At 41.2% G+C, this 23,285-nt stretch overlaps 1 protein-coding gene and 1 non-coding gene across 3 annotated transcripts in view; both read left to right on the top strand.

The window, feature by feature from the left end:
- MAML2 (mastermind like transcriptional coactivator 2) overlaps nucleotides 1-22,598 on the top strand; it is a 347,206-nt gene extending 324,608 nt beyond the window's left edge. The window contains exons 3-5 of one of the 2 annotated variants that reach the window (XM_060605299.3): nucleotides 9,705-9,908; nucleotides 15,023-15,134; nucleotides 18,773-22,598. In XM_060605299.3, the coding sequence (XP_060461282.3) occupies nucleotides 9,705-9,908; nucleotides 15,023-15,134; nucleotides 18,773-19,788 (1,332 nt within the window). In that variant the 3' untranslated portion in view covers nucleotides 19,789-22,598. The remainder of the gene's footprint in view (nucleotides 1-9,704; nucleotides 9,909-15,022; nucleotides 15,135-18,772) is intronic. The other variant, XM_060605300.3, reaches the window with a different exon arrangement.
- Nucleotides 5,108-5,237, top strand: LOC132662660 (small nucleolar RNA SNORA11). Its single transcript, XR_009602675.1, has one exon. It is a non-coding gene; the product is annotated as a small nucleolar RNA SNORA11 (small nucleolar RNA).
- Nucleotides 22,599-23,285: the final 687 nt, after the last annotated feature.

The raw sequence follows: 23,285 nt of genomic DNA, 5'->3' as shown, positions 1-23,285 counted from the left end.
GCCACTCTCCCACCTAAATGCTGCTTCCTCGCTCATGGAACTGGTCTTCTGTGCCAACCCATAATAAGTGTCCACCCCAGAGGCTTAGAATAGATGCAGTGTCCTGGTGACTTGAAAATTGGGTAACATCTGAAGGATGAACTCTACAGTGACCACAAAATTCATTCTAATCATTTGAACCAAACAGATTATAAACATATGATCAGGGTTTCCCTGCAGGGTAAGTGGGAAGGTTCTGAGCAAGTGAAGAAAAATGCCCTATTAACTAGAAAGAGAAAGCAGCTACTATTCGTAATTGCAAAGGACAAAGAAAAATACTAACTCAGATACAATCTTCTGTGTTTGCATACTCCACCTTGCAACATTTGCCCTACCCCGCCCCCAACCCCCACAAGCTAGTTCTTTTTTTTTTTTTTAAGGTTTATTTATTTATTGTGTGAGAGAGAGGGCAAGCATGCGCACACAGGCATGCAAACAGGGAATGGAGAGACAGACAGACAGACAGAGACAGAGAATCCCCAGCAGGGACCACGCTGTCAGGACATGGGGCCCGAACTCATGAACCCATGAAATCATGACCTAAGTCGAAATCGAGAGTCAGACACCGAACCAACTGAGCCACCCAGGTGCCCCCAACAAGCCACTTCTATCAGACAAGCTAAGGTTCTCCTAAGCAGATACATTTTGTTCCATGCATCGCTCCTTAATGTTTCCCTGGATTGGGATATGTGTTCTTCATCTTTTAGTGAGGTCTGTGACCTCGTGCAAGTCAATTCCTTAACCTTTGTGGGCAACGTCTTCATCTGTAAAATGAAGTCGGATGAAAGATCTGTAAGTTCCTTTTCAGTTCCCACAGTTTGTAATCGTGGCTGGAGTGGAGGGCGATTGTGAACAGACGTCATGATAGGTATTTCTCATTCCCGACTTGCCAGTTCTTTCCAAGGATTGCTGGGCACTTTGTTTCAGGCATTTTATCAATTTAATATAAAAGACCAAAGTACTTAGCATTCCTTGGCCAGTACAGCCAAATAGTGCAAGGGTCAGCAAACTTTTTCCATTAAGGGCCAGATAGTAAATATTTTAGGCTTTGTGCACCATAGATCTCCATCACAGCTCTTTAGCTCTGTTGTAGTGTGAAAGCAGCCACAAACAATATACAAATGCATGTGCATGGCTATGTTCCAATAGAATCGTATTTACCAAAAAAGGTGGCAAGCTGTGTTTGACCAGTCTTGCCATAGTTTGCTGACTCTTCAAATAGAAGACAGGCAGCCTGAAGACAGGAGTGTTTTATCCCTTCAGTCTTTGGGTTTGGAAGTTGTTTCCTGGACGATTTCCCGGTAATTGTTTTCTGGTCATTGTTGTTGTGTCAGAACTATTCAATTATTTTAGCCACACAGAGCCAGCTCACTATCTGTGCCCCAAGTAAATAACTTAGTGGGGCTGCCAGCTTGCAGGGAATCTGAAATGGTTAAGGCAACTTGTTTCTCAGGCATAGAGATAAATAAATGGCTTCATAAGTAGACAGTTCAGAAGATGAATAGCCTGGAAGAACAGTTAAGCAGTTAGTTCATTGAGACAGGGAAAGAAGAGGGCAAGAGAGAAGGGGGGTGGAGAGATTGATTGAATAGCAAACCCGTTTATGAGATCTACTGTACAAACTTGCCCAGCTGGGTACTTTATCTTGAATTTGTTTTGCAAATTGCAGATGCCTAGCTCTGGAAGCCAAGAAAAAGAAAGGGCAGTCATCCCACGCCAAAATACTCTCATGGATCCCAAGTAACTTACATTACTTCATTTTTTGGGGGGGGGGAAATCATTATATGTCCCCTTCCAAAATAAGTTCAGAAAAACAGAGAGCCGTTTTACCCAGATGCCCAGAAGAAGACAAATATTTTTTAGAGTGTTGTTTTTTTTTTTTTTTTCCTTTTAATATTAAGAGAACAATACCTGCCTGGTAACTTGGCTTGCTTTGTGAAACTTACCATGTTGCACTGTTCAGCGCATTAACAGTAAAAATGGCTGAATTCAATGAGTCTTAGTATTTCAACATATTTCAATGAAACCAGGGATATTTTTATTTGCTGCTTTAGGATGTATCTAGGTGGACACTGTTCTACCTTTTGCTGAAATCAATCCTGCTTGACAGAGACTTTGCATTGTATTAAATGAAAGAAAGAGGTAATCACAGCATTTTTATTAACATCTTTTAGAAAGATCTCTCACGTGTTAAACATGACTTACAAAAACATTTTATCAAAGTAAGACACAGTGGCCATGCCTATCCTCTTGATGTTGGTTACTAAGATTTACAAGATTGGTTTCATACAGTGTCTTTACATTTTTATCCCTGAAATATTAAAGAAGAGGTTTTGGCGAAAGAGCTGTTATGGATAGAAAAGTGGAATTTATTTCTAATTTTTTTAATTTGGACATTTTTTCCAAAAGGACCTCAACCTAGCTTTGAGAGAAATAGAGTTAATAGCAGGAAGAACAAGTCATTTGCCCCTTAAGGAAAGGGGTGCCCATTTACAAGAGTTCAAGTATCTCCTTAATTTTCCACCAGGTCTTGTAGACATAGTTTATCTCCTTGTTGAGTTAGTGCTTCCTGTAGTAATTCATGGACATGATACTAAGTCAACAAAGTAACACGTTTGGGAAAGCATTCTTTTACCATATTTTCCCATTAAAACATGCTTCCAACTTCCTATGAATGTAAATCAACTTCACATGTTTGGATTGCCTTTGGCATGACAAACTGGTTTCGTCATCACACACCTGATTTACCAATGGTTTTCTAACATCCTTGAGACCATTCTGGAAGATAAATTTTCCATCAGCAGTCCAGCTGGAAACTTGAAAGTATAGACGAGCTGCAAGGTTTTTCAAGTAGGCTACATGGACTTTGATCTCCAAGGCATAGAAGAATGCATGATACATAGTAGATGCTGAACAAATAATTGCTGAATAAATGAATCATTGAAGAATGAAGATAACAATTCTAAAGATATAGCTTAATTATTGGGAGAACTTTATTAAAAGAATACGGATATGCTTTTATTGGCCTGGCAGTCCTATGCTAGATGAAAAGAAGGATCAAGAAGCTTTAACCATATCTCAATACTCTAATTCAGTGGCTTAACTAATACTATAACAGGACTTTTTTTTTTTTAATTTTTTTTTTCAACGTTTATTTATTTTTGAGACAGAGAGAGACAGAGCATGAACAGGGGAGGGGCAGAGACAGAGGGAGACACAGAATCTGAAACAGGCTGCAGGCTCTGAGCGGTCAGCACAGAGCCCGACGCGGGGCTCGAACTCACGGGCCAGCCCGATGCGGGGATCGAACTCACGGGCCGTGAGATCATGACCTGAGCTGAAGTCCCAAAGTCGGACGCTTAACCGACCAAGCCACCCAGGCGCCCCTATAACAGGACTTTAAACTCTTAAACACACACACACACAGATGTGAAAAACTTTAAGTGCATATTCAATGTACATGTATATTAAATCCCAGAAGAATAGGATCAGAAGCCTAATTTGTTGGTTAGCATCAAATACTAACCTAGAAACAGAAAACACACAGACACAAAATGAAAGATCATTCAAATTCAGGATTTGAACCAATCACGTGGCTATTGTTTGCTATTAAATCAACTCTGAACACCAGTTTCTCTAGGAAACTGGGTTTTCTGTCATATAAAAGATAACATCAATGGAAGTGGCCCAATTCATTCACAATCACACGCACGTGTGCGCGCGCACACACACACACACACACACACACACACACACACACACTTTTCATCGATAGGCTGAGGGTGTGCCATTTTTACCACGGCCTTCACAAGTTCACAAGCTCTTAAGGATAAAATGAGCGTTGAGATAGAAACAGATTGATTTCTATTAGGCCAAGGTCTACGGGAATGAATGTAAGGCAAAGAGCGAGGCCGAATCTGGAAATCAAAGCCGACGTATCAGAACATATTTTTCTTTCAAAATATTATATGTACTAAAGTTTGCACAACATCTTGGCAATGACAGCAAGCCTGTGTAAGGAGGTGTTTCGTGTTTCCTCGCTAACATAAGGGCAAAAGAATGTAGCAGCAGCCAAATATTACTTCAATCATGAACTGAAGGCATGTGTATGCTAGAGTACATGATAAAGCCTGTAGGCCAGAAGCTATGAGGCTTCAAAATCTTTTACAAAATTCCAAAAGAGAGCTTATCTCTTATTTTTATATCCTTTGGTATTGTAAAGGAATGAAACTAAATTTAGCACAGTCCATCTGTTTGATTAGAGAAAGGAACATAGTTACATTTTCTTGGTATGCAGATCTTTTCTGAATCTTAGAAGGGGCTAGTTTTCCAGATTTCACTGGAACTTATTTTGAAGTTCGCTAATTTTGCCAACACTAAGCACTCTGCCCACCTCTTTCTCTGCATTTGTCCCCTTTCTAAATAATTTTTTAATGTCTAGAAAATAGAAAACTGCCCAGCATCCAGGAGGTAGTCAGTAAAATGTATCAGATTCCCTCATGGACGGATGGCTGCATAGGTGACTAGACTAGGCCACTAGAAGGTCTGCAACTTAATCTTGAAGCACTCGTGGGTATCATACCACCTGATGGAAGTCATTGTGCACTGCATCGTGCTGTAGGAAATTTGAGGTTCATGGGGTACGTAGTGTGTTCACCTTAGATTCCCAGATAAACTATAAGCCAGAGATCTGAATCTCAAATGCCTACATGAGCCAGGCAAGCAATAGAAATGAGGAAAATGGGGGGTACCTGGGTGGCTGAGTCGGTTGAGCATCCAAATTCGGCTCAGGTCATGATCTCATGGCTCGTGAGTTTGAGCCCCACATCAGGCTCTGTGCTGACAGCTCGGAGCCTGGAGCCTGCTTTGGATTCTGTGTCTCCCTCTCTCTCTGCTGCTCCCCTGCTTGCACTCTGTCTCTCTCTCTCTCTCTCAAAAATAAATAAACATTTAAAAAAAATTCAAAAATGAGGAAAATGGGCAGATACAATAAAATAAGAAATACTGGGAACTGTGGCCCATGGAGAAGCACAAGGGCCAATTTATGTTTCAAATATGATGGGAGCACAGGGTGTGCTCAGAGCAGGGGGCCTGCAGAAATGGCTCCGCTGTTTATAACACACCCAACAGCAATCTGGGTTCATTATGAAAAGGGGCACAAAATGTGTGGCCTTCCTATGAACAGATACCCTACACGTGTCCCACCCTGCACCTCCATGTGGCTCTGGGCAGGACTGGCAACCTAAGGCTTTGTAGGCCTCAATCCCGGAGGCAGAAACTCTGAGAGTGAGCATGAGAGTAGGCAGGGGCTGGAGGGCAACCCTCCCACAGGACCCGAGCCACAGCATCAGGGCTAGGAAGGGGCCCCCTGGGAACCGCTGGTGCAGCCCCAGGTTGGCAAACGTTTACTTTCCTCTTGCACGGAGGTACCTGAAATACAAGGCTCCCAATAGCAGCTGACCAGAGGATGAACTCCTCTGCGGCCTGAGAGCGCACCACGAGACCAGCAAGATGAGGGTGCAGAGACTCATCACCCAGAACCAGAACCAAGACCCCCAGGAACAGAAGGCTCGGTTCTTGAAGGCCGTGGATGACAGGTTCACGAAGATGGGTGTGGATATGGCCGAGGAACCTGCCAGGGCCCAGGGGAGCACCCAGAGAGCATCAGGGAGGAGGCTCTGATCGGAAGGTGGAGCCAAGACGACATACAGGGGGAGCCCCTGACCTGGGACAAGGAGCGAGGTTTTGCTGATCCCTGAGCCAGATCCAAGCGGTGCCTTCTGAATAGCACCCGTGCCAACAGGGGAGGCACTTGGAGAGCTGGCGTCAGCAGTGAGTGGCACCAATGATGGGGACAGCACCAGCTCCACCATCCAGACCAGAAATGCTGCGAGAGCGAGTGCCAACTTCTGCCGGATCCCACAATGCTGACGATCCGCGGCAGAACAGCTCACCACGCCAGAGCGCCTCCACAGAGCCCCTCTTAACACAGCTCTCTAGGCAGCTTCTCCCTGCCCATCCAAGATGGCATGCAAGGCGAAGCTGTCTTTGCCCTTCCTGCTTTTGTCGCGTTTTCATGTTTTGGGTATCAGTGTTCAAGTTGCAAAATGAAAAAAAAAAAAAAAAGCTAAGCTAAACTAAACTCAACCAAGATGGGAGCTAAACACACTGCCTCCGCAATCCAAGTACGCTTACGGCACAAGCTCCATCACAAAGATAATTGTGTCTAAAACATCTCTGGCCTATACAAAACAATAAGTAAGTAAATAAGAAAAGTACTAATCACTAAATTTAACAAAGTACCTCCTAAGTGCCTCGGACTGTTCTAATTTCGTCTGGTTTCATTTTCTGCCATTAGTGTCATTACTTCTAATTTATGATGGAAGAAATGAAGGCACGGTACTTAGTGCATGTATACTGACTGCACTATTAATAAATAATTGGATGGTAAGAAATAAAAACCAGCACGGAGAAAAGCCAGGTGTCAGGGCCCCGGGCCAAGGCCCTAACCCAGATGAAGGAAGCACCCTCCAAAAGACCTTCCATCGGAGAATAGCACTCGGTTCCTCTTCTGACATCACCAGGTAGAAGGATAAAAGTCGTTCCCTGAGTCTGTCCGTAGCTCCATCTCGACGATGTAGCTGACCTCTGCATGTCTGGAAGGGTCAACGCAGAACAACTTCCTGCAATCTGCAAGGCCTGACTTCCTTGCTTCACAACAAACAAACAAACAAACAAGACGACTGCTCCCGTGTGTTGAAATAATGCAAACAATTATAAGCAGCGGCTGCTTATGAAGTGCTGACTCTGTGCTCGGTATTATTGGCCTTGTATTATTTCCTCTAATTCTCACAGGGACCCTAGGAAGTCGGCACTGTTATTGTGCCCACTTTCCAGACAAGGAAATTGAGGCTAGTGGAGGCAAATTAACTTCTCCCAGATCACACAGCTAATAAGTGCCAGAACGGGGAAATGAATTACAGCAGGCTCATCTGCGGACCTCATGATCTGGAGCACTGTGTGGCCATGCAAAGAAGGCTGAGAAGAAAAATGCATTGAATTTTTCTATGCATGTTTGTCAACCGGGTGTTTTTTGTTTTTTTAGCACAAAAGCTTGCACTAAACTTCACATTATTATAGAAAAGAGCAGATGATTTCGATTCTGGTTGACAGTGGAGAGTAGAGGGCCAATCACTGTCTCCACTATATTCTCTCTCACCCTGATTTCCTCTGGCATCACTTCTGGTCATCTTTCTCTGACCCCACCTTTTTCTCCCTGTCGCGGGCTCTGCTTCCCTCTCAGTAGTGTGGGTGGGCCAATGATTCAACACTCAGTCCTCCAGATACTTCCTTTTCCACCTGCCCTCCGAGAGCCCTCAACCCACAGATCTTCATCTACTAGCATTGTGGTAATGACCCTCTGCGCTAGTCTCCAGACCCACATCCCTAGTGGCTTGTAGGACACGTGGGTTGAACTTTTTCCCCCAAGAGCCAAGAGGGGTTTAACTTCGAGAGGACCGGGCATTGTGTGCGGATGTGTTAGAAAATGGTTTTTTGCACAGGGGATGTGCCTGCCTCCGAGATGGCTCCCCTTATTTTTAGTTAACTGGTGAGGAGGACTGCCCCTCTCCCAGACCCGACAGCCCTGCCCTTCTGTCCAACACACTGCCTTCCACGTGCCCGATTGAGAGTGCAGGGGGTGTTCAATAAACACTTGCTACATGGACAGGTGGGTTTGCAAAGTTTTGAAGTATAAGCACCTTCTTCTTCAACACTGCTCATCTTAGCTGAAAGACAATTGGTATAGTGATTGAGAAAGAGAGTTCCGGACTCAGACACACCTGGCTTCAAATCTTCCTCAACTACTCGCAGCTGTGTGATCTCTGAGCTCAGGTTTCTCATCTGCAGAACTGGGACGATAAAACTAGCTCTTGCTGGGGCGCCTGGGTGGCTTGGTCGAGTAAGCGTCTGACTTCGGCTCAGGTCATGATCTCACAGTCCGTGAGCTCGAGCCCCGCATCGGGCTCTGTGCTGACAGCTCAGAGCCTGGAGCCTGTGTCAGATTCTGTGTCTCCCTCTCTCTCTCTGCCCCTCCCCTGTTCATGCTCTGTCTCTCTCGGTCTCAAAAATAAATAAACGTTAAAAAAAATTAAAAAAAAAAACAAAAACCAGCTCTTGCTCATTGTTTCCTTCGGAGGATTCAATGAGATAAATCACGTAGCACACTCAGCACAGTGCCTGGCTTATAATAAGGCTCAGTGCATGGTCATCTTTAAGATTATTTCGTATCGCTTTGCTTTTGAAGAGGTGGGCAAGCTCTGTAGCCCCAGGGATTACTAAAGCGAGGCCAAGTTTTCTACATCCCCAGGCTGTGGGCTGGTGGCTTTTGTTTTTGTTTTTAGTTCAGTAGATAACTAAAGAAAAAGAGGGAGGTAAAAGAGAAGACACTTTCCACAAATGGAGTGTGTGGACTACTCATCAGGCATCACGAGAGTTGCTTTATCTTTTCAATCTCTCGTAACTTCCGACAGTCCAGTTGGAGAATGAACGTTGGGTTTTATTGCTCTCATAATCCACTGTTCCTCAAAGAGCATTTCCTGGATCAGCGAGTATTAGAATTACCTGGCCAGGTACCTGATTTGTAGCCTCACAGTTTCTGGAGCAAGGCCAGAGCATCTGTTTCCCCAGTGAATACCATCAAAGTGTGAGGACCTTTGACTTAGTTCTTGTATCATATCTAAGACTCGATTCTGTGCTTTCTTGTATTTTTACATGTAAGCATGTAATTTCCTCCTTAATTGGACACATTCTTCAAGGTGGGAAGAGTCCTTGTAACTCCACCAGTATACAGCTCAGCCTGAACACATCATCGGGAGTTCATGAAAACATTTGACCAGGTTTAGCTCTCTGCCCTGCAAGGCCCTGACTTTGTCAGTGCCTAAAGATTGGTAGAGACCTTGAGTTAGAATGGCAGTTCACCAATACCCAATATTACTAATATACAATGTTGGATTTTTAATTAATACTTTCTCATTGTCGGCTGGCTGGGTGTTCTTTTACTGACTGATACACTGAAATTCCTGGCTTACTTACCAGGGAGCAAAATTAACAAGTCTCTGTAAGGGCAGGTCCCTTCTACGCTCTTCGGAGTGTTTGTAAAACAGAAACTCACAGGTCTTCCTGCCTTGTCACAAAGAGTGGGGCCCCTTCTGACCAAAATGGTTTATTCAAGTTTTGAACCTATGAATTGAAACATAATTTTCGTTGCAGGATCAGCAATGATATGTGCTAACTTTAAGGAAAAGGAAGAACTTGTTACTTTATGATGTGTTTGTTCCTGAGCAATTGAGAGGTTTGCCATATGTTTTTATGGTAGTTTTCTTTGAGGTTCCATAAACGCCTTCTGGAATGTGGAGCGTCTACCATTAGAGTCGTATGGGAGCTTTTCCAGTGCCCTAATGTCATTAACCCTGCTGCTTTGGTTGCCGTAATATGCATTTATTTCTCTTGCATTTAGAAAGCAATTCTCTGATCCCCAACCCATTTAACCATGTTTGATCTTAACAAGATGAAAAATGTTTGGAATCTAAGCTTATGATCTTTGTGCTACATTTTTGTTTCTTCTAATTCACAGTAGCTTCCCCCACCCCCCTTCTCTTCTTTAGGATCAACACTCTGTGGTAGGCCAGAGCATAGGCCCCAGTCCAAGTCCCAACCCCTGCTCAAATCCAAACACCGGAAGTGGTTACATGAACTCCCAGCAATCACTGTTGAATCAGCAATTGATGGGAAAGAAACAGACTCTACAGAGGCAGATCATGGAGCAGAAACAGCAACTTCTCCTCCAGCAGCAGATGCTGGTTGATGCGGTAAAACTTTCTCCTAATTTCTTCCTGCACGTACCTATGGGCCTAACAGGGAATTCGTTGTTGCCCCTTTCTATTTACTGCCCTTTTCTCTGTGCCTACTTCGGTGATAGCAACAAGGGTGTCCTGGCTATAAGAGAGGCTAATTCTATACAGAAGTTAAAGTGCTATGGGGAAAAAAACAAAACAAAACTTGATTTACCAGCTGCTGGACAGTTGAAACGCAGGGCACCCCACCTCACTAGCCCTGCCCAGCCTAGGAATGTTAAGAACTACCACCGTGGGTATTTGAATCAGGCAAAAGGAATCATTCTTGTGCTACTGCCCTGAGGGGCAGAAGTAGTGGACAGAACTTGAATCAGCTCGAATCCCAACTGATTTTAGAGATAGAAGCGTTTCAAAAACAGTTGTGAAAGCCAGCATGGAGTTTCAGACCTTAAGATTTGGCTTCCAACATAAAGCATCTCAGAATGGAAGATATATTCCCAACTTCCACCATATCTAAGTGGCCTTAAAGAAAGGGCAGGTGGTTATTTCCCAATCATTGCCCAAGCTTTAACCCTGCTTCACTATTTATCTGCTGTCCCTTCCGTATCCTCAGACATACATTCGGGCACTGGTTCAAACCTTTCCCACCTCCGAACAACAAGCCCCGTCTCCAAGCTTCATTCTCTCCCTTCAAACAATATGGCTAAATGAAGGAAAAAAAAGGGCAAAGTTAACCATCTACAGGTTAATAGAGCCAAGGTCTACAAGAATGTGAAAAACCAAATAAAAAATATTTATGCTCAAGGAGCTTTGTAGTAAAAGTCAGAAATCTAGGGCGTGATAAGCACTATAATTCATTCAGTAAATATTAACTAAATTTCAGTCAGAAAACAGCTATAAACAAGACAGACCCTGTCTTTGTCCTTAAGGAGCTCAGAGCCCACAGGATGTCAAATAAATAGGCAATTGTAGGGCATGTGATTAAATGCTATGATGTGGGAAGTACATCAGAGAGGAAATATGTCTACTGAAGATCTGAAGCTGACATAGGAGATGGGGGAAGGAGAAGGAGGATATTCAAGACAGAAGAATCAGCATATTCAAAGACTCAGAGACAATAATGTATACTACATATCACATTCGATGTGAGGCATAGAATATGCACAAGGATTAGCAAGTAATAGTCAAGGAGGCCAGAGAGGCCAGAGAGCCAGAGGATAGAGCTTGATACATCAGAATTTACACTGTCTGAAAAGCAATGGAGAGGACTTTAAACAAGGGAACACTAGACTCAGATTTACAATAAAATATAAACAGGGTAAGGGAAAATGTAATGGAAGAAAGGTAAAATCCAGCCAGGAGAGATTAAAGAAAGTCTCTGAGAAGATGCAAAATTTGACTTTGACTTTGACTTTGAAGGACTGTAGAATTCTGATGAATACAGTAGGTAGCATCCGCCATTCCAACATGAGATTGGGCCAGACACCAAAAGGTACAGCCTCGGTGTATATTTGTTGGTGGCTTTGAGATTGTAAGATTGTATTATGAACTATTTAATACATAATGAAAAGTATAAATAATCACATAATCATTTATTATTTTTAAAGAATGACAAATGGAAAAAGTCTGGAGTCCAGAGCATGTGAGAAGTAGTGAGGAATGAGTAAGGAATAGTGAGCACTAAGTTTACAGGTGACCCTGAGTATTGCCCTAAGGTATAAGATGAAGGGGTGATACTGACTGGATCACAAAGTGACACAACTGATTTATTCTATAAATCTTCCAGAAGTTTTCAAAACTCTACCTGTCCCATGTACTCTCTCCCTTTTTTGATCTTCATCAACTACATAGCTTGAAAACAAGGGCTATGGAAGAGGAAAACATACAATCTAAGATTGACACACTGGGCGCTCTTTTCATTATTCCCACCAGTACTACTAATGTGTTGAATTACAACATGCAAAGTTTGAATTTCTGGATTTTCAGCTCTGATTAAAAGGCACCATGAGGGTCTTGTCCTGGCACTGGCCTACCTCTCATTGGACTCCAGTTGAATCACCACTGGGACAGGTGCAAAAGGCATTGGCATAAGCTGTGAGAGATGAATGACAATGAGCTGTTGGTTTTGTGATTTTTATAAACCTTTCACATTTCTCTTTGTTTGGATGCCATTGACAGTGCCTGTGCTTTTTAGCATATCCAGGAAGAAATAGTCTTTGATACCGCTTTTCATTAGCATATGCTTTGTAGTCCTTTCCCGTCAGTTGGCAAGGCCAGAAAGGCGCCTAAATTGAGACATTTTCTCATGAATGTGTGTTATCCTTACTCTCCATTATTCTCCCACCAATGAAGAAGAACAAAGAGGAAAGATGAGTAGTACTTAACACAATGGGCATCACAATAACCAGTGCAGTTTGTGTACCTACTGTGTGCCAGGCGCCATGCTGAGCTTTTACAGAAGTAGAGGATTAATCCTTATAACCAGAGTACGAGGGAGGTCGTAGCATTATCTGCATTTCACATTTTTGAGATGACAGTACCAAAGCAGGACAGATGAGTGCAACAGCATTTATTTCTTTGGTAGGTTTTTAGGTCCAAGTTATTGGGTTGATGTCCATGAGATATGAGTGGATAAGTTACATTTCATGTTGCACAGAAGTAATCTCGGGGATGACCTGTGAGTTTACACTTACACAGAATGGGAACGTGCTCCTTTTGCACGGAATGGGCATGGAAACAGTCTGCATTCTGTTCCGGAGGCTGGTCTTTACTACTCCTCAGCAGGAAGTGACAGACAAAATGGCAGTTCCATGATAGTCCATACACAAGGCCATTGAGTCTAACTCATTTGTGAACAAGTAGTTTAAGTAACTCAAGCTTCCAGAGATGTATTGTTAACCCTTTGAACAACCTAATAGCTCCCGTGCAAAAAAAAGTCAGTAAGTAGGTTGAATACACATAAAAATAAGTCCAGATTTGAGATCTAGTCTTCCATGGGGAACCGAGAGCCTGATTCTTTCCCTCTCTCTCTCTCTCTCTCTCTTTCTCTCTTTCACACACACACATGCAAACATGTGCGTGAATGTGCAAATCCTGTTTTCTTCAACTTAAACAGCAGAAACACCTAATTCCATAAGAAAAAAAAATGATAGATGCTTTTGAAAAAGAGAAGAATTCAGAAAGTCTCATGCTTGGCAAAAAAATCAAAACTGTCAGCTTGCACAATAGTTTATAACAAGAATGGTTGAACATCACCACATTTGGGTTCATGGAACATCTCAAGCTGTTTCTTAAACATTTAGGGTTTGGGAAAAACCATAAAGAGTTTCACCAACCACTTTTTCCCTTAATTTGTAAACCCATATTTAAAAGAAATGTAATCCATATGTTTCTGATTCATTTACACTTAGCTCATCAAAATTGTGTTTTATACGAATTACTTGATGCCCAAAAACCCTGTGAGTCTTTCAAGTTTTTTTCTTAGAAACAAGAATTTGAACTTAATTTGTTGTTGTTTTAAGGCTATTTTTTTCCTTTATAGTAGATTTGTTCTACTTGGAAGGTTTGGAATTTGATGGGAAACTGAGAAATACATGGTTAAGTGGGATCTAAGTTAGCCAGTTCACATTTGGCTTCCATCTAATTTATCTGTCTACCTTTACAAGGTTTTCTTTTCTATTTATTGACTTTTCTATAATGATATTGTTCTGTCTACCTATGCTGGTTGTGCTTATCTTTGAAAATGGAAGTTGCTTTGGGGTTCATACAAAGTTGCAGTAAAGCAATTCTAAAAACTGCCTGATCCATGCTGAGAAAGAAAAGAACTGATATGACACTCACAGCCAGGCCATTAAAGACATAAACAATCTTACAGAAAACTAACCTTAGATGGGGTTATTCTGAGACCACGATAAAATGAGACAAAATAGGCCACTTCATAACTTTGTCTAACTATAGATACAAGGCCATTGAGAAACCCACAAAAATACCAACCTACTTTTTGCTAAATGAGTGATGGCCACTTCTTTACTCAATGATGGAATCAACCTCCCTTTCTGACAACTTACAATCTAGAACAAATCCTCGCTTCCTTAGACCCTCCCTAAATCACCCAAGCAAAGCCCAAATCCTATAATAGCTTCTTTCTAACATACTAGTACCAAGACACCACTTGGACCCCCATGATGTGCATTCTCCCTCACTGCAATGAGAAATAAACCCAGTAGGTGTGTTCCTGGCGGTCTTTCGCTAAAGGCATTGATAATACAGAAAGAATGTGCCTACTTCCTCTTTTAGCTCCCAAACTCACCTACCATTAAGAGCTAATGGTGACTGATTCCAGAGGGAAGAAAAGAAAGGGGCCTGGGAAAATTCTGTGCTTTGAGAGAATGGGACACAGAGAAACAGAGAAGCAAGTATTGTATTGTGTGGCAGGAAAAGAGTCCGAGTCTTTGACCCAGGATTCGATTTCTGTTCTCCCATTCTGTGATCTTTGTCAAGTTACATGACCTATGAAAGCTTCCATTTCTTCATTTATTAAGTGGGAATAATCACACCTATCTTCAAGGGTTGTTTTTTTTTTTGGGGGGGGGGGGTTGGGGAATGAGGTAATGTGCTTATCGTGTCCCTACCAGTACCTGATAGTTATCTCCCGGCATCTCCAGATTTAGCAAATAAAAATACAGGATAACCAAGTGTCCTGTATTTTCTCTGGCAATCCTACTCCTATAGGCTTTCTACACCCTGTGGGACCAGAATTAAATAATAGGTACCATAGCATATCAGATGTGCTACAAAATGAAACCAGAAACACCCTCTCAAGAAGCACAGGAATTTAGTTTTCACTGAAATCTAATTGCAAAATAAAGAAAATGAGATTAGTCCCTAGACTCAAAACACACAGTGAATGTTAAGGAGAAGTAGAAATTATACTGCCCTGCAGGAGATTTATGGAAACTGAGAAGACTTGTCTCTGAATTAAGACCTACTAAATAAGGTCTGCGATACACAGCTATGATGGCAAAATTGTTCTTATAGTCTTACTTTTTTGAATCAACAGTCTGAGAATGTTTGCAAGTGGGAAAGTAAGTATGCGACTTAATATGTTTTCGCTTGTGTTTGTTTTCAAGGAGAAAATTTCTCCACAGGATCAAATCAATAGACATTTGACAAGGCCACCCCCCGATTATAAAGACCAAAGAAGAAACGCAGGCAGCATGCAGCCAACTGCCCAGTATTCTGGTGAGTGTTCTTAAAAATCGGTGAAAATCATTAACTGCAGAAGAAAGAAACTTGTTCCATTTTGATGTTTCCTCCTCTTCCCACCTCATATTGAAATATAACATCTTTCTTAGAATCCTTCATTAGATCCCATTTAACTTTCAGATCAAGACCAAACTGGGTATTTTTTTTGTCCTTCCATCAGTTCTTGATGATTCTCATCCTGCACTCACCTAGTTCACTGCCCTCCAGAGTACCCCTTAGAGTTCAAAAGAGCTTAACTATTTCCTAACCGCTGTGTTCAACCATTCTGCTCCCAGCAAATATCTGGACCCAGATCATGTAAGGGAAGCAGACATTTCTCCCTCTTGGGACTTGCATCGAGTCCAATCTTCTTGTCTCTGCTTCTGGACTCATCTCTCTGGAACAAATAGTCCTGCCACCAAGACATAATTGAAAAGCAAATGAAGATTCATGAAGTCTCGCAAAAAACAAAAAACAAAAAAAAACAAAAAAAACAAAAAACAAAAAACAAAGGTGGACCGCATTGAGGATACAAAGTAAAACTTCCTAATTTTGCTCCATGTAATATAAGTGGTGGGCACTACCACTAAAATCTCTCTGCTCCCTCTCCAAACTCTAAAAGAACCTCTCCTAGACCTAACCCAGACTGTTCCTGCCTTCTCCTATTTAGAATGGATTCAAGTCCCATCTGCCCAGAACTCTGCACTTTCTCATGTAAATTAAGCTTGTCCTCAGTTTTTCCAAGTTCTCTCTATTTTGCCTGTTACCTTCATCTATCCAGGAAGGCATGCAGAAGATTATCTAAAGGAGGTGCCATGAATATTCCTGTTTTTAAAAAATATTTTCTGGTCCTGTTATGCATGGTAATAACTATATTGTACTAATGCATTTAAGCTCTTTAAATGTACCAGACTGTCTTTCACCACTAAAATTTGGAATGAGATATATGCAATCCACTCTCTAAGATTACTTTGTCTCAGGCCCCAGACTGGATTCTCTATTTGATTCTGTCTTCAAGGTAGTTGAAAGACAAGATGGAGGTTCATTTGGAACATGGCTTCTCGGTGATAATGGCTTATCAGTGGTCATGGGGAAGCTAGGAGCCCTTTGAAATATTCTGAAAAATTCAAGATGCATGTTTGGACTTTTCCCATTCGTATAAAAGAATCTCAAGGATGGTGGTTTCATGGTGGCTGTACCATGTTGTCAGGGATCCAGGTTTCTTTTGTCTTTCCGTTCCACCTTCTTTAACATGTAGCTTCCCTCCTAAGGATGGCCTTTTGGCCACCACACTGCCATCCTTCAGATCCATATTCCAAAAAGAAGGATAAAAGAAGGGAAAAGGTAAAATGGCCTCCCAAATGAGTCAGATTCTCTTTTTAAAATAGGCTTCTTGGGCTCTCACCTAGTAACTTCTACCTTTAGTCAGAATTTATTCATCTGGATCCCTCCATCACCAAGGAAATTTGGAAAATGTGGCTTTTCAGCTGGGCACATTGCTGAAAAATCAAGGGTCTGTTTTTCTAAGGGATACAGGGAGGCTGGATACTTGGTAGGCACCCACAGATCACTTTCACAGGGCATTTTCCCAAGGGAGGGATCTTGAGCATCCAGTTACTGACCCCTAAATGGTTAAGAACCATTGCTCTAGAGCACTGAACTTCCCATGACTTCTGAGAATGAAATAAACAACAAGCACAACGCAAACTCTTTTATCATTTTTTATTTTAATCTCAGTACAGTAAGAATTACCTTGCCCAGATGTTAATATAAGAAGTTATGTATGAAAATCACATGGAACAATTTTAACCACGTATTAGGAACTTCTAAATATTAACTGTGATTAATATTTTGTGATCTTTATGGAAATTCTCCCAATTCTGGTACTTGAAAAATACTGCCCTCCTCATAAATCTTCTCAGGGCATATTTTCAAAATAGAGAACACCAGAGGGAATGATTTTTAAAATCTTTACATTTTTTTCCATAGCACTTTCATAGTGTCACTCCACTTCTCATGAAACCTTTAGACCCAACAGGATGTTGCTTACCCTCATCAGCTGTCTGTGAACTCTTTGCTGTTCAAGCATCTCATACCTGACTCTGCTCCCTCTTTATCAAACTCTCACTGCCCTACCAGTGCAGGGCTCTGTGCTCAGTCTGGACATACAAGGAGATACAAGAGACTGATCCTGCCTTCAAGGGGTATGTAGTCTAGTGGAGACATATTTTAAAACAAATAGCAAGGACTTCAGTCTACCCAGCCGTGTGCCATGCTAGCTATCCCCAAGCAGTCAGGGTACCCTAGGGCTACAACTACAGCCATGCTCTCTTCATACACTCCTGTTCTGAGATTTGTATATGTGTCTAATTCTTGTTTTTTAGTATTTCTGATTCTCTGAGTCTCCCTGCATCTCTGCAGGGAGAGTACTTTGAAAGAGTATCTTTCTCCAAGTGATACATGTACTTCACTCTCTCATTAACTCATTCATTCAGTACCAACTGAATACTGTGCGCCATCCACTAGGCTTCAAGAATATGACAGTGAACAAAACAGGTGAAAATGTTTTTCCCCGTGGAACTTATCATCTACAAGGCACTTATTTTCAACTTTTTGGCATACCAGTTTTGCTTCCCAAGATGTTTTCCCAAGATGACTTCAACCTCCCCAAGTCAGGAAGATTTTAATGTGTTGACTAATCACTATGTGATATGTGGAAGCTCACTATTCGACAGCCTATGATTGATGGTTCTACTTTGGGGTTCTATGGATTTCCTAAGATGAGGGCTAACTAAGTGCTGAATGAAAATTTCAAAGAGCAAATCCTTCTGGAAAAAGCAGGCTAGAATATCCGGGAAAACTTAATGAAGGAACTTAGACCTTGGCCTGAGCCTTGAAGAAAAAGTAAGGCTCAGCAAGTTAAGAAGGGCATCATAGGAGAGGGAAATAGCATGAGCAAAGGTAGCTCAACATACGTGGATAACAATGCAATAGTAACTATACCTCCTGGAGCAGAGGGCTTTCCACATGGAGATAATCAGCGAAGCATGGAATACCTTGAATTCCAGATGTTTAAATAGATGGGAATTTACCCTTTGGACACTTGGGGGCCACTCATGGAAGCTTCTTGAGTGGGGATAATGCAGATGGATAACTGGACATGATTTTCAAGGCCACAGGTTTGGAATATTAATCTAGTAGCCACATATGGGATTCATCCACACTTTCTTATTTGGACCTGAGGTAACCAGAGGCATGGATTTCATAACAGCTGGTTAATCACAGTTGTAGTCTGGTCTCAGAACAGAGTAAAGCCAATTCTGAATGAAATAAAGATTGACTGTCACCTCTTCTCAAAGACTCCAGAAGAGGAATACAGTAAAATCTAAAAACCAGAGCCATTTTAGTATAGCCTTTTTTTCTAGAATATATAAACTCTTGACCAAGGGATGACCTAAGTGATACTCCCCTTGCAAACTGTCTCACTTCTTTTATATAATACCTGTGATGATTATTTCTCTTTATTTGTCCCTTCACCTGAACACAGTTTCAGAGTTGATAAGTTATTGCAAATTGCTATAATAGAGGAGATAACCTATGGTTATAAACTAATATAACTGTCTTCTTTTTCTCAGGTGGCTCATCAGCAGTGACTTTAAACTCTAACCAGGCTTTGGCAAACCCAGTTTCAACGCATACCATTTTGACTCCAAATTCCAGCCTCCTGTCTACTTCCCATGGGACAAGAATGCCGTCGTTACCCACAGCAGTTCAGAATATGGGGATGTATGGAAATCTGCCTTGCAGTCAACCTGGCACATACAACGTCACTTCAGGAATAAATCAGTTGACCCAACAGAGAAACCCAAACCAACTGATAGCAAATCAAAACAACCCTCTAATGCCACGGCCACCTGCCTTAGGGGCAAGTAATAATAACAACGTGGCTACTTTTGGAGCTGGACCTGTCAGCAATTCGCAACAATTAAGACCAAATTTAACCCATAGCATGGCAAGCATGCCCGCACAGAGAACATCAAATGTTATGATCACATCCAGCACAACCGCACCAAACTGGGCCTCTCAAGACACAACAACCAAACAACAGGAAGCCCTGAAGTCCACGGCAGTCCGCTTCCCCACAGGTGCACCTGCAGCCTACCCTCCAAATCAGTCCCTGCAGCAGGCAGTCGGCAGCCAGCAGTTTTCCCAGAGGGCAGCGGCCCCTCCTAACCAGTTAACACCAGCAGTGCAAATGAGACCCATGAACCAAATGAACCAAACATTAAATGGACAAACCATGGGTCCACTCAGAAGTCTGAATCTCAGACCCAATCAGCTAAGCACACAGATCTTGACTAATTTGAACCAGTCGGGAACAGGGTTGAGCCAGCCGAGGACAGGCATAAGCCAGCCACCATCTATGACACCAGGCAACTTTCCTTCACCCAACCAAAGTTCCAGGGCTTTTCAAGGAACTGACCATGGCAGTGACTTAGCTTTTGACTTTCTCAACCAACAGACTGATAACATGGGCCCTGCCCTGAACAGTGATGCTGATTTCATTGATTCCTTATTGAAGACAGAGCCCGGTAACGACGACTGGATGAAAGACATCAATCTTGATGAAATTCTGGGGAACAACTCCTAAAGGAGAAGAGAGGGACGATTAATATACTCTAAGCACTAAAAGGCAGTATTTTACGAGGACTCTGTAAAGGCCAAACTCTTGACTTTTAGTTGGATGATATGAAGACACCTTGGCTTAAAAATGGAAGCGGAAAGTAACTGTAGTGCTCAGTTCAAACGCTTGTTTTAAATCTCAACCCTGAAAGTAAAATATTGGGATCACTTTTCCCTGTCTAAACTCCAGGACAGAGTATCCAGTTTGCCCAAACAGAACTGTGATGTTGATGTGTAATTAGTTGTGTAAAATAGGCTTTCCAAGCTCCTTTCCTCCCTGAAAGAAAAGTAATAGACCTTGTAGCTCATTAAACCCCATGTCACACGGAGGTACTAGTTCCAAGCAGCAAGCAACAAATTCCTTAATTTGCTCGAATAGATAGATGGAAGTGTGATTGAATCTTTCCACTCTGTCTTTTCATTTAGTTTCCCTAAGACTTCCAGGGCAGATGGAAATGTTATAGGTTTGTTTGGAGTCACCAGTGTCCTAAGTAGAGAAAAGCCAGAGAAACTAGAGAGCGGCCAGTGGATTATAGAATTTCTTCCCCAGGTTCACCTCTCACTTTGTCAATATTCCTACATATGCTATACTTCAGCAACATGCTGTGTTGAGTGATGAAACAAGATTGCAGGGCTATCCAACTTTATCTGGGCTTCCACAACCAATTTCTGAATGCATTTCCAAGTCTTAGATACAACCACAACCTGTCCTAATCATACTGAAATATTAGTGCATCCCTGTCGGCATCAGATTTCACTATTTAAAAAAGAAAACATCCCGTTGGACAATGCTATAAAGGAGATTTATTTAGCCCCCAATGACCTGGGGTTTTACCTATTGTGATGATGCCTACTGGTTAGTTTCTTCGCTGAGTGAAATTGAGCCTTGTCTTCCCTGCTTATGTTGATGACCAGAGACAGATTTGTAAGCAAACTGAGATAAGAAAGTATCTTGTTTTGATTGGAGATAAGACACAGAAGGTCCGGACAAGAAATGGTTGGGATGGATGGGTACAATCTATTTCATAGGGTTTGAAGGAAAGCATAATTGAGAGAGAAAACAATCTGTCCTGATTTGGGCATATTGTTTGGGTAAAGAGCTGAATAGAATGTAGCAATCCATACATTCTTTGCTCCCTGACGTGATGTGTCTTTACCACATGCTAGATGGACCCTTCATCTCTAAGCCTTCTCCCTCAGGGCTGAGCACTGTATCAAAGAAAGAAGTTTGGTTGAGTCATGTAACCTCAGTGCCCACACACAGACCAGCTGTAAAATCAGGAGAATGTGTGCTGATTCGGATCAGATGAAAAATATTGCTATTATTTTCCTCATTACAGAAGAACATAGGTTATCTTCAGCCTTTTTAGTTATACATCCACATATTCAATCATCAAATGTAATTTAACTGAAGTTGTTTCACAACTAAGTCTTTAAATATCTGTCCTAAAAAGATCATATTTTGAAAGTTCCGCAAAGCCCTCTCTCAATCTTTAAAATGTCTAGACGCACTCTCTTTCTTTTACACAATACCAACATCCCTGGCCCAGAATCTCTTCTGTGCTGGGTTGTAAATATGAATAAATTACTTGTTTTGTAAACTTTTGTAAAGAATATTTTGGTAGAAATACTTAAAACATATTCTTTGGGTTATATTTATACATATGTGAAATAAATATACTATCAAAAGGTTATATTTTATACAAAAAGTAAATTGTTACCTTTTGTATGCTAATATACAAAGTTTTGTATAATATGATGGTTTATTTTTAGCTCTACACTTAAACCATAAGAGGTCAAGTGAGAACTTTTGAAAAACTATCAAGAGGCTTGTTTAGACAAAGTTATATTCTGAAACCTTCATAAGAAAGCATTCCAGGTTTCAATTTTTTCTTTTCTTCCCCTGCTCCCAAAGTCTTTTTTAAACCCATAGTTCTTGTGTCTTATTTGGTTATACTGCTGTGCACATTGTATTGGTTCTTGCTGCATGTGATCTACTGTGTGTTTTCCCATTTTATAAAACAGTGTTTCTCCATGCAAAAAAAAAAAGGAAAAAAAATATGTACATATAAACACTTTTATTTTATGACTCCTCCCTGTTGCTGTATATATCTGCCAGCACGTCCCAGGTACACTCCTGTGATTCAGCTTATTTTTACCCTAACATAAATAGTATGTTTTGTAGTAGCTATCAAATTTAAGAGATAAAGCAATCAGAATGTTTGGATCTTCTTCTATCTTAATGTGAATTTCATAATTAATGTCTATTTATTCAGCTATTCATTAAAATACAGGATTCTTTGGAAAAAAAAATGGTGTAGTCCATAGTTTCTGTTTTTTGGCAGCCTATTACCAAAGATGACGTAATTTTCCGGAGAGCTGAGATAATGACAATGTGATAGACATACTGTAGCCAAAACTTTAAGATTTACAACTTAAAAGCTATTGGAATACAATCTCCCATTTATACAAATACCAGACTACTTAATTGTTGGCATTGTTTATCATTCTGACATATTATACAGGAGGTAGAAGGCATTTTCCTTTTTTTTTTTTTTTTTTTTATTCAAAGACTAGAAAGCAATTTAAGCAAATAATTCATTCTTGGCTTTGTGTTAAGCCCAATGAAGATAAATAACTCTGCTCTAAGTGAATGCATTAATACTACTCGCATTACTGTAACTGTACCCATAACTGTAAAGACTTCAACTTGTAAAACAAGTACTTTGTATTGTGTGTAATTTCATGTGTTAAAAAATAGTTTTAAAAAATTCAGAAGTCGTTCTCTTGTATGAAATCATACTTTCAGTCACCAGCAATATTGTTGCCGTATCACAGAAAGTTCTGAGAACTATTAATAGTGATGGGCAGATTTATTCTCTGGGAAGCTTCTCATACTAGTGAAATACTGTCTTGTGTCCTTTCAATGTTCTTTAGTTCACTTACAAAGTTTGTATTAAGATCCTATATGCACAGGACTACTCAATACTAAAGAAACAGTCCCTAATTATCAGGCATGGTGGGCCTTTGGGCATTTTTCAGACCAGTCTGAGCAAACACAAGGCCAGGTAAACACAGCCTTGCTGAACATATGTACACATTCCCTCTTGAGAGTCAAAGAGGTTAACAAAAAGATGGGTGGAGGCAATGAGAACCCTTCTCACCGAATGTTCTTGCTCCCCTGTGGAAGTATGTTGCTGGGGTTCCATTGTCCATTTCCCCTCTGCCAGAATGGAGGAATAATAAAATTGACATTTTATATAGTCCCTGTCAAATGACTCTGGAAAGTTCAATAGTAAACAGATAAAATTGACATCAATTAAAAAAAAAATACACAAATTAAAAATACACAAATTAAGAGAAAGAAAGGTATAATTCTAGAATTACCTATGAATCCTAGTAGGTACCCATGGAAGTAGACCCGAGGAGAGGAGATGCGAGAGTGAAAAAATCAGGAGCTCCGCT

This window comes from Panthera onca, chromosome D1, assembly GCF_046562875.1.
Source record: "Panthera onca isolate mPanOnc1 chromosome D1, mPanOnc1 haplotype 2, whole genome shotgun sequence".
Lineage (NCBI taxonomy): Eukaryota > Metazoa > Chordata > Mammalia > Carnivora > Felidae > Panthera > Panthera onca.
The sequence above is the reverse complement of the archived record's forward strand: the minus strand, read 5'-3'. Positions and strand labels throughout refer to the sequence as shown.